The 11,098-nt window shown below is 40.9% G+C and overlaps 1 protein-coding gene across 1 annotated transcript; it reads left to right on the top strand.

Moving 5' to 3' along the window:
• Positions 1–4,873: 4,873 nt before the first annotated feature.
• Positions 4,874–6,547, top strand: LOC108798266 (olfactory receptor-like protein OLF3). Its single transcript, XM_018569998.1, has 2 exons — positions 4,874–5,781; positions 6,520–6,547. Exons 1-2 carry the CDS (start codon positions 4,874–4,876, stop codon positions 6,545–6,547), a joined length of 936 nt encoding a protein of 311 aa, XP_018425500.1.
• Positions 6,548–11,098: the final 4,551 nt, after the last annotated feature.

Raw genomic sequence — 11,098 nt, 5'->3', positions numbered from 1 at the left:
GAAAAAGGGGGGGGGGGGAAATATAAAGTAGAATTAGGTCACGGGGCACCATGTGGGTCGACCAAAATTGCAATTGAGTTGGGTCAAAGGTCAACGAACTATCGTAGGCAATCCAAGCTCCCCAAATTTTTTCGAATTTCACATATGAATCTGATAGGATTGCTGTGAGCTGTTCATTAATCATTGTACCGGTTATACAATTTTTAACTTCCGCATATTTAAGCACAGGGGATTTCCAAGAATTAGCAATGGTTTTTTTTGTAGCCATGAATATTTGGGATATTAAGCACTGTTTATGTTTATTTATGCCCATTATAGGTTTGTGTAAAAGCGCTTCCCACAGTGTTGATTAAAGCATAAATTCGGGTCCATAGACGTTTAGATTTGGTACAATCCCACCATATACGTTTCATAGTACCCAACTGTCCACAGCCTCGAAAGCAATGCGGAGAGTGTGAGGGAAATATATTATGGATGTGGGACGGAGTGCAGTACCAACGAAATGTTTCTAATGAAATGTAAACCTCATATTGACTGTATATATGTACTGTATCTCATGCCTATCTCCTTCACGCATTCAACAGCTTCAAAAAGTGCGCAGGGTCATGCGTCCAACACCACCCTCCTGCCTACAGTGCAGCTTTTAGAAGACAGGATCAGGCTGTCAGTCATTCTCAGAGCAGTCATGTGGTAACTCCCAATGGGGCAGATCAAAAATGCCACGACCTGGAGAGTGACCAACAGACTATGAAACCTCTTTATGACTTGTACTGCGTAGATCTATTCTTCCTGCAGAAATTAAGCACTGAGAAGTTGGCTATGAGAGTTTGAACTAAATGAAAATTGCATAGGGTAGAGTAGAGTTCTTATGTGAAGCACAATGGCAGTACCTTGCCACGTGTTTGCTTTTCAGCACAGTGATGACAGAGGAGTGGGATGCAGGAGCATTGATAAGAGTTGAAGGAAGCATGCACTGGTGAGAGGTGGGGTACCAGTGAGATGGTTGAATAGGAAATGCAGACATGGTGGATGGTGAGTGAAGGTAGGATGCACAGTGCACACTGAGAGGAGGGCAACTGCAAGTGTAAAGGACTCTGAGAGAAGGGGGTGAAGGAATATTGGGTGCTGAAAGACAGGAGGCTGCAGGTGTGGTGGATGCTGAGAGAAGCAGGTTTAAGTGCAGTGATAGGTAAGAGAAGGGAGACTGTTGGCAGAATGGATAGTAAAAGAAGAGGGGTTGCAGGCACAGTAAGTACTGAGATAAGAGAGGTTGCCAATGGTGAAAGAAATGCAGCTGTAGGTGAGGTGCTGAGAAGGCAGGGTGCTACAAGTGTAGTGGGTGGTGGGAGAATGGATGCTGCAGGTGCAGTGGGTGGTAAAAAAAAAAAGGGGGTATGTAAGTGCAGGGGATGTTGAGAGAAGGGGATTTCAGGCATGTTAGGCGTTATGAGGAGGGGTTTATGATTTCTAGTGGTTTTTGTATGAAGGTTTAAACTCTTCTTCAAGATTAATTTTTATTCATGCATTGTTTGTTCTTCTTTACCTTTTACAGCCCTATTAGTAAAGTGGTGAAAGCAGTGATAATGTAATGAAACACATATCACTCAAACACAGGCTAATGTACTGTAGATTAATCTGTAAAAGATGATTTCTGATGCTTAGATGGCCATTTTGGTTTCTCTGCGTTATACACTTTTAGTATATTAATTGTAATACCTCACTAAATAATCCATACCTGCTCCTAAGGAGACTTATGATTTTCATGTTATACATGGACCCCTACAAGTCCCAAACTACATACAATAGGACGAACATGACAGTTGACAGTTTTCTCTGTCTGATCCCTTGCAGAGGACACTTTAGCAAGAAGAAACATTTACAATCATAGGAAGAACAAAAAAAAACCCCTTCATAATATGAGCTGTTTCTTAGCTTTATTGACAAACTGTATTTCAATCTAGAGCCAATGTATTAAGAAACAGCATCTATTAACCCATAGATTAATGTAGTACAGTTTTTAATTATTAAAATATATTGTGGAAACTAATTAGTAATTTTTTAAACAATCCTTTTTTTACCCGCTAATACCTTTTGTTTTTTATTTCATAAAGGGAGCATTCCATGATTATTTTCTCATTGTCTTAATTAGATTGTTTAACCCCTTCATGACTGAGGCCTTTTTTCCCCATATTTTTGCACCCATGTCATATTCCACATTTTAGGCCTGAAAATTACTTAAAACCCCCAAACATTATATATTTTCTGAAACCTAAGACCCTATAGAATAAAATGGTGGTAGTTGCAAATTTTTATGTTGCACAATATCAGCCGATACTCCTTATCAAACCCCAAAATTGTGTGAAAAATGTACTTAAATGCCCCAAAACAAAATACCCATTTTTAAAATAAAATATAAAAGATGAGTTTACAATGAGTAAATAGATACTCAACATGTCCAGGTTAAAAATTATGTGCGTCCGTGAAACGGCGACAAAGTTCCGTACCCCAAAAAGTCCATAGACGACGCTTTAAAAGCCCTCACAGGTCATCATTTTAGAGGTACCCCAAAATACTGGCACTAGAATTATTGCTCTCACTCGGGCATGTGCAGCGATACCCAACATGTGTAGCGTGTTCGTCGTTTTCATATGTAGGCGCACCTGACATGTGTTTACGTGGCAGCACGCGTGCTCGCGGGGGACTGTAAATATTTTTTTAAAATTATTTTTAGATTTATTTTATGTAATGTTCATTTTAGAAACTGTTTTTTTTATTTTTTTACTTGACTTTAATTGCTATCACATAGGAGGGCTTACAAGCCCCCATGTGATAGCAGATGGTGGTGACAGGTACTCTTTAAGGTGATGCTGGGGGTCCAAAAGACCCACAGTGTCACCTTTACACTCCAAATAAGCTATTGAAGTGTGCAGATCGCACATAGCTTATAGCTGGGCTTCAGTAGCCCAATACTGACAGCTATGGGACCGGAAGTGATGCAATCTGCATCACTCCCGGTCCCATATAACAGGGACCTCCGTTCGTCCAACTCCTCCCCAGCTCCCCACCGACACCAGAAAAGCCGCTCCCGGGCCCGTAGGAGGGGCAACGGAGCCCGGGAAGCATGGCAGGGATGTTGGGGAGGGGGGGACCCTTCACCGGGCCATAGAAGCGATCTGGCGACAGCTTAGTCACCAGAATCGCTTCTACTGTAAAGCCGACTGTCGGCTTTACAAGTTTAAAGGCTTTTGCCGCCGGGAATTTGTTTAATGTTTGCAATCTTTCCTCATAGATTTGGTCCTTCAACCCCTTCATTAGTTTTGTTGCCCTTCTGTGGACTCTCTCTTCCATCCTTTGTGGATCAGTAACCAAAATTGAACCACATACTCAAGATAACGATGCCTTTTAAAGGGACAGACTACATACTCTTTATTTATGCATGATAATACCCTGCTTGCCTTATTTGCTGCAACCTGGCATTGCGTGCTGTTACTAAGTCTGCTGTCAACTAGAACCCCCAAATCTTTTTCCACCTGTGATTCCCCCAGGGGAGCTCCCATTAATGAGTAGTATGTATGCATATTTTAACATCAAAATGCACAACTTTATATTTTTCCATATTAAACCTCATCTGCCATGTAATTTCCCAATCCCCTATTTATCATATTCCCCTAATGTAATGTAATGTAAATGGCCTGGTATGGCTCTTGGGGGGAACCCCACACACTTTAAAAAAAAAAAACTTGTGGGGGTCCCTCCTAACATTCCTACCAGACCTAAAGGGTCTGGTATAAATTTGGGGGGAACCTCACACTTTTTTCTTCTTTTGTCTAATGTCACTTTTCTGCAACAAATATGCGTCCAGAAATTAAAGGAGAACTATGAGATGGGTGATTTCCACTCACCTCATCGTTCTAGCCGACCTGTGACAATGAGACTGTCACAGGTCGGCTTTCTGCCGTGACAGGGGGAGGGGCTGGATTCCCCTCTCCCTGCTACGATCTGCCAGCGCTGACTGGTGGAACGGACGGGGGATGGGGCGGGTACGGCTGGCTCTGCCTCTAGAGGCAGAGCCAGCTGTCACTCACGCATCTGGGAGGATCTCGACGTCGAGGTCGGGATCCGCTCCGGCTGCGGCGTCTCAGTATACCGCAAGCTGTTGCTCGCAGTAGACTGAGCTTAGGGTAACGGGAGGACGCTGGTTTGTGTCCTCCCGTTACCCTAAGGAGAACTATGTGGAAAAACACTGACCCCATAGTTCTCCTTTAATATTCTTACAGACTACCGCTAACTAATTTCTTTCAAATCCGAATCCCAAAACAAATTGACTTTCGGACACGAATCCCGAAAAACAAAATAACAGAAAATCCGAATTAAAATGAAAACGAAACTAAACAACTTTTTTGCCGGTGCACATGTCTAAACATCATTATGTCTGGTGACATCTCACAGTTACCATTTCTATCCTGCAACCTTCCTGAAGCTGTGGCAGTTTTTGTGGCTTTTGATATACTGTATAAGTATATCAGCTTTGTGTGTAAAAGGTAGTGTATTGTGTGTTTTGAAGATCTTGACCCCTGCACCCAAACCGGAGTCTCAAGTCTAAGCCATAGCCTTACCTGAACCAGCAGTTATGCAACTAATGACAGGCTACCTAGGAAATGAATGTATAGCACTTGGACATTTGAGTACTTAATGTATAGTTGAAAATGAAATAACAAAATAAAAAAATATATATGTTTGATTCATGCTTTAAATGCAATATATGATTAAACTTATTTTTCTTGCTGCATATGCAGTCACAATTTGTCCACTGAAATTTTGTTCTGATTTTGTCATACTAGGTATTTTAGGCCCATTATAAAAAAAAGACCTTATGGAGAACAAAACATTTGCACATCAATTTATTCTCATTGGGTTATCTACCAATCCATACATTCAGCCACTATTGTTTATCATCTTATTATTGATGTACATAGTGACGGTTCTGGGGAATAGTCTGATCATTATAATTGTAAGGCTTGTCACCCAGCTACAGACTCCTATGTACTTCTTTCTCAGTAACCTCTCATTAATTGATCTGTGCTTCTCCACTACCATTGTGCCAAAGCTACTAATAAACACTTTGTCTAAAGACAAGAGTATTTCTTTCTTGGGATGTGCAGCCCAGATGTATTTCCATTTGGCATTAGGTGGAACAGAATGCATAATATTGGCAATCATGGCCTATGATCGGTACATAGCCATCTGCAAACCTTTATTGTACTACACCATCATGAATATGAGGCTCTGTGTAATATTGTCAGCCATAACATGGATTTTTAACTTCCTAAACTCTATCTTCTATGCATTCATCACCTTTCAACTTCCTTACTGTAGGTCCAACCATGTTAATCATTACTTCTGTGAGATGCCACCACTTTTACGACTTTCTTGTAAAGACACTTTGTGGAATGAAATAGCTGTGTACATCTCAGGGGCGGTTGTAGGCTTTTGTGCATTTATGTTGACTCTACTGTCCTATGTGCAAATTATTTCTACCATCTCAAAGATGCACTCCACCAAAGGGCGGAAGAAGGCCTTTTCTACATGTACCTCCCATCTCTGTGTTGTCTCACTATACTATGGTACCATTGTCTTTATGTATTTAAGGCCTCGAGGCAGTTATTCTGTGAAACGAGACCGAATAGTGTCTATTCTCTACACGGTGGTGACACCTATGGTTAATCCCATAATTTACAGTATTAGAAACAATGAAGTTAAAGTAACTTTAAAGAAGATACTGTTCAGAAGGATTCAACTGCAGTCCAAAATTCCAGGCATAAAAGTACATATTAATAAATAAACTGAATGTGGACAGTAACTAAGAAATGGTGAAGCCGCTCCTAAGACTCCTGCAATCCTCAGCTCCAGCTCGCAGGTGCTCACACTTTGCTCACACACATCATTCAGCAAAGTTCTGGAGCTGCACACCACTTCTAAAGGGTCAGATCATCTTTATTTTTTAGCACAAACACAGTCACTCCACCCAGGATTTTCCCTCTGACATGCTTTGCCCCCTACTGAGGCTTAATCATCAAACAATAAAGTTGATTTTACTCTTTGAAAGTTGTGTGCAGCTCCAGAACTATGCTGAATGAACATTTAAGTACAACCATACGCATATAGTAGCCAACATACATCTAGAAATTGCAGGTAGGAACTCAAAGCCTACCTTCAACAACAACCTTTATTTTACTTTTGGACAGAGTAGGGAAGGGTTAGGATTTTAATTGTTGCTTCTGTAATTATTAGGGAGATTTCCCCATTTCTTGTGTTACTAAGACAGAAAGTGACTTAAATCTCCTCAGTGAAGCAGATTATGAATTAAAAAAACAAAACATTTACCAATCATAGAAGGGAAGGGTTAGAACTTCAGCCACATTTTATTGCTGTTTTTGTCCCCACTGATAAGATCTCTTTACTTTCTGTTTAGTCACCTTGACATGAAGTGCTAAAAAAATCTCTTCAAATTGGACAAAGGCAGCAAAGAAAAAACACAAGGTTATAATCTTTCCTGACTCTAATCAAACCCCCCTCAATTTGTTTTTGTTTGAAGTTGAACTTTAAGCAAGCATACATTAATTTTATGACTTATCCAGTCCACAAGTCCTCTGTTCTGTTTAAAAAGTAAAATGAACCTTGGAGATATGAATAACCTAGTCAATCAATCCACTGGTGCCTTACTAGAACAGTTAAAATAATAACAATCCAGGAGTATAACACCTAGTTGTTAGAGATGAGTATGTGGAGTTGAATTTAAAGATAGAATATAGATAAGGGTAAGCCCAATATTGTCTGTTCTCAGGTATGTTAAAAAGTGTAAGGAAGGGAAAAGTATAAAAATGGGGAATTAAGAAAACACATAGAAAAGTCAAAAAAGGTTCTAGGTTTGTAAAGAAGGTCAACATTATCAAAACCCACCATTTTGGGGGATTTCATTGACAGGGAAGACAAAGGACAGCCTACAATTAACAATAGAAGCCACTAGAGTGATAGAAGAAGACCTACATTTTTAAACTGTCACATTTGGGTCTTTGGTCTCAATAAGCAGAATACGCAGAGAAGATGACTTGTGAATTCTGAAAAGGGCCAAACGTCTGCTTCTTCTTTTGCATTGCAGTAATGTTAGTGAGGCTATTTGTGCTTCAGTACAGTATTTTTTTAAAATAAATTCTTTATTTTATATTTTAAAAGCTTTGACGGTGATCACAAGAAGAGAAAAACAAGTGCATAAGTAGCAAATAGTTGCTCTCTCGGGCGGTCATAGAGAAAATACACCAAATGCATTGCGATGTATATGACAAAGTAAACAAAATAAGATATTTAAAGCGTTGAAAAAAATAAGGGGAGGGTGTTCCCCCTGCTCAGCTAGTCAGTGACCCGTAAGTATCTCAAGAGGGGGACATATAAGTGTCCAAGTGCTTATGAGCGCATCTGTGGATCCGAGGGAGGTGTGTGGGGGAGGGGGGGGACTTCTATCCCTGTCAATAGCATGCATAAGAGATGTCGTTTTTAAAACTTTAGTGTGCACAACAAAACAAACCCGAACAAGAGAAGAAAAAAAAAACAGTGTTAGGCAAGTGAATGTGAGTAGGTTGTGTAGGTAAGGGGTTAAGTGACGGAAAAGGAAAGAAAAAAAAAGAAAGAAAGAAAGAAAGAAAAAAAAGGATACGGCATAAATGGGCCAGTAGTTACTAGGTCACTAAAGAGAGAGAGATGGTAGTAGGGCATATACCTAAAAAGGGTGGGGAAACAGGAGAGGCAGGGAGGAGATGGGATAAGGTTTCCCCATCAGGAGCAGGTCAGAATTCTCCCATCTGAGGGTAAGGCAGTCAGGGGACCGAGTGTATCCCAACCAGGGGAACCAGGTTCGAGCGACTGAGGCAGAGGTATGTTTAATGGAGCTTGTGAGATCTTCCATGATGTATATATCATGGGTACGGTGTAGGACTTGGCTTATGAGGGGGGCTTCGGGTTTCTTCCAGAGTGCTGGAATGCATGCCCGGGCGGCATTTACCACGTCTCTGATCAAGGAGTGGGTATAGGAGCGCAGCGGGATGGTGTTATGGTGGAGGAGAAAGAAGGTCGGGTCTTCAGGCACCTGGACGTCCGTAAATTTCTGAACGAGAGCGCGCACTTGTTCCCAAAACTTTGGAGGGCCGGGCAGGACCAGAAGATGTGTAACATTCCTGCCCCGGATTATTGGCAGCGCCAACATAGGTCAGGTGACTCAGGGAATAGTGTGTGAAGTACAGTATTTGGTAATATTGGTTACCATGACCTATAAATCTGTCAGTATGTGTAATAGATGTAATAATTAAAGGGCTCAAGACAATGATAGACCCGCCTTTCGATGCTTGGAAACTGATGCACCTTTTATCTAAGCTTCTTTCAATGGGATGTACTCCCTCACCTTAAGCAACGAGACAGGCACACTCCCAAACAATACCAGACCCTTAAGGTCTGGTAGGAATGTTAGGAGGGACTCCTATAAAAAAAAAGAAAAAAATCTGCTTCTCCAGCTTCTTCTCCTGGATATAGGAGCCTGAGAATGTGCACAGTGACACCAGAAGTGATGTAATACACATCACTTCCGGATCCAGTGATCGGATGAGAGATCAGCAGCTGGGGGAACACTCCGCCGCGTGTTACAAGCGATCGGGCAGCTGTATAGCTGCTGGATCACTTGTATCAGAACAGCTATCGCCGGCTGTTTACAATGGTACCAAAAACACGGCTGCCGCCCACCTGAAGTGGTTAAAGTGTTGCAGTCAAAACTGAGAAAGCACCCCACTATATGTTTGTTTTATGTTTCTAGTCACACACAATATCTAGCAATATTTAAAAGAAACATATTTCTTACCATATAGATATCTCTGTTTTGCTGGCCTTGGCATGCTCCTCTCAATTTCAGTCACAGCAAACTGCATCTCCTAATAGAAATCCGTAGGACAGACTGAGTGTCTCCTCATGAACATGCAATAAGGGGATTTTATTAAATCTGGAGCAGTTTCCCATGTTTCCCACTGCTCCAGATTCTTCTGCCCCAGTTTTGATGAATTCCCCCCAATGTCTTTAGGGCTTTAACCCTTTGACAGGACAGACGGTCGTGCTGATCTAGTTTAAAAGTGATAATGAAATCTGCCAGCACAGTTCAGACAGTGAATTATTATAAAACAAAACTCTCCCAATCCCCCTAGACAGTGAGAGGATTTTTTGTTAGAAAGAACATGTTAAAAATGGTAAGCTGCAACTTTGATTTTTTTTAAGTTATGTTATGTGATTGGGATCATGTAACAAATGTAAAGTAAGTGTTATCCCGATTTGGTTGCAAAAGTGGAAATGCACTTGAAAACACCATTATATCTTATATCTGTTGCGGGAAGGGTTTTTTTTCCTCAGGGGCAGCTGTGGAGCTCTCACAGCTGGAGGCTGAGCGGCAGAGCCTGTGTATAGTCAAGTCACTGCACTGGTAAGGGGTTGGATTTAGTGATTGCAGCTGTGGATTTCAGTTTGAAAGCAAGTTTATCTTTTAATACTATCCTGTGTAACAAAAAACCAAGAGACTCAAAGTAATAAGAATAAGAAGCTGCCCTTCTTGGTGGTTACACAAACTTTCTTAGTTCCAAGTTATGACTTATCATAAAGTTAAAATACGGTACACAATAGCATAGCAAAGAATTCTGTTAAAAATATTATTTCCCTTTAGGTAGATAAATAGTATTATAGTATTATAGTATTATATAGTATAGTATAGTATAGTATTATAAGCTGAATATTTATCATTCCAACCAGCAGATGCATCTCTGGGTTCCTATTCATGTTTTCCATTTTAATCTTAACTGCTCTGCTGAAAAAATAATACTATATACAGAGCTCAATAGCTAAACCTCAATTTATACACAGAGCTGTATCGGTCAAAGGAGTGACTTATTCTCCCATCTCCCCTATTTGTCCCTGCTTTGTGTGGCACCCTACAAAATTGCAGTTAAAGAGAAACAGTCTCAAAGGAAACAGTTGCTTCTGTGTTCTGTCTATATAACCTATTCTGGGGACACCAGTGTTTTGGAGTACTCTGTAATAAATGTATATATGTAAAATAGAGATTTTTTTTATCAATAGCACGAAACATATAAATACCGTATTTTGCGCTCCATAAGGCGCACTGGTACATAAGACGCAGGCCGTTTCTGTCACAGTTTCTGAACAAAAATAATTTGTTCATGGGGCTGAACAGTAACGTCATAATATATTTATTTCATTTACACATTCATTTTCAATTTAACATTTCCATATGTCCAGTAATATATACAGTAACCTCTTACAGCCAATCAGATATAATCTGTAAACTGGGGTGACTGCATTAATTTACACTTAGTCCCTATTAACATCTCCGTGCTCTGTAAATGCATGCCCAACTTGTGGCATGTGCACGCTTTAATGCACTTTCACAGAATGCGTTACTTGTTAATGGCTCCCCAAACGTTGCCAGGTCAACATGAGTTAAAATGCGCACAAATGCATGGGAAAAATGCAGTACGCCTGCAGCATAATCTGCTACATGAGCTACTTTCCTGTGTTTGCTGCTTGTGTGGCACCCATTGAAATCACACAAGCGACACACGGCAAACACAGGAAAAAAATACCAGTGAACGCGACACAATTCCCGATATCCCAAGGTGTAAAGGGGCTTTAAAGTCTTTCTCTGGGGAAAAAGACTCCTCTTGCAGTGCAAGGGTTAACTGTCATTTAGGTCTAGGGTAAAGCAGTTTTACTGGGCTAATCCCCATTCCCCTGGCAGTTGGCACTATCCTCATCTTCCCTATGCTGCGGCTTGTGGACTGTCCCTTGGTGTCCTCATGTGTAGTGCAGGTTTATGGGCTCTTCATTGTACATTATGATGTCAACATGCCTCCAACTGCTGGAGTACAGGGGGAAAGTGGCTGCGGGTGCTGGTCTTACAGCCTGAGGAAAGTCTGCAGAAGTTTGGATCAAGTAATTGGGGTGGGGATCAGGGCCATCCCTATAATGATGCAGCTCTTTTGGTCATGTGGGAGGG

This window comes from Nanorana parkeri, unplaced genomic scaffold (genome assembly GCF_000935625.1).
Source record: "Nanorana parkeri isolate BGI_ZX_2015 unplaced genomic scaffold, ASM93562v1 scaffold1440, whole genome shotgun sequence".
Classification (NCBI taxonomy): Eukaryota; Metazoa; Chordata; class Amphibia; order Anura; family Dicroglossidae; genus Nanorana; species Nanorana parkeri.
Note: the sequence above shows the minus strand (reverse complement) of the source record. Positions and strands in the feature narration are given on the sequence as shown.

Bases quoted from the DNA above. Each gene is read 5' to 3' on its own strand.
- LOC108798266 (XM_018569998.1), top strand. From the start codon at position 4,874: ATGGAGAACAAAACATTTGCACATCAATTTATTCTCATTGGGTTATCT. The intron at 5,782-6,519 runs GTTCAGAAGGAT...AATTGGACAAAG, and splicing joins GTAACTTTAAAGAAGATACT to GCAGCAAAGAAAAAACACAA.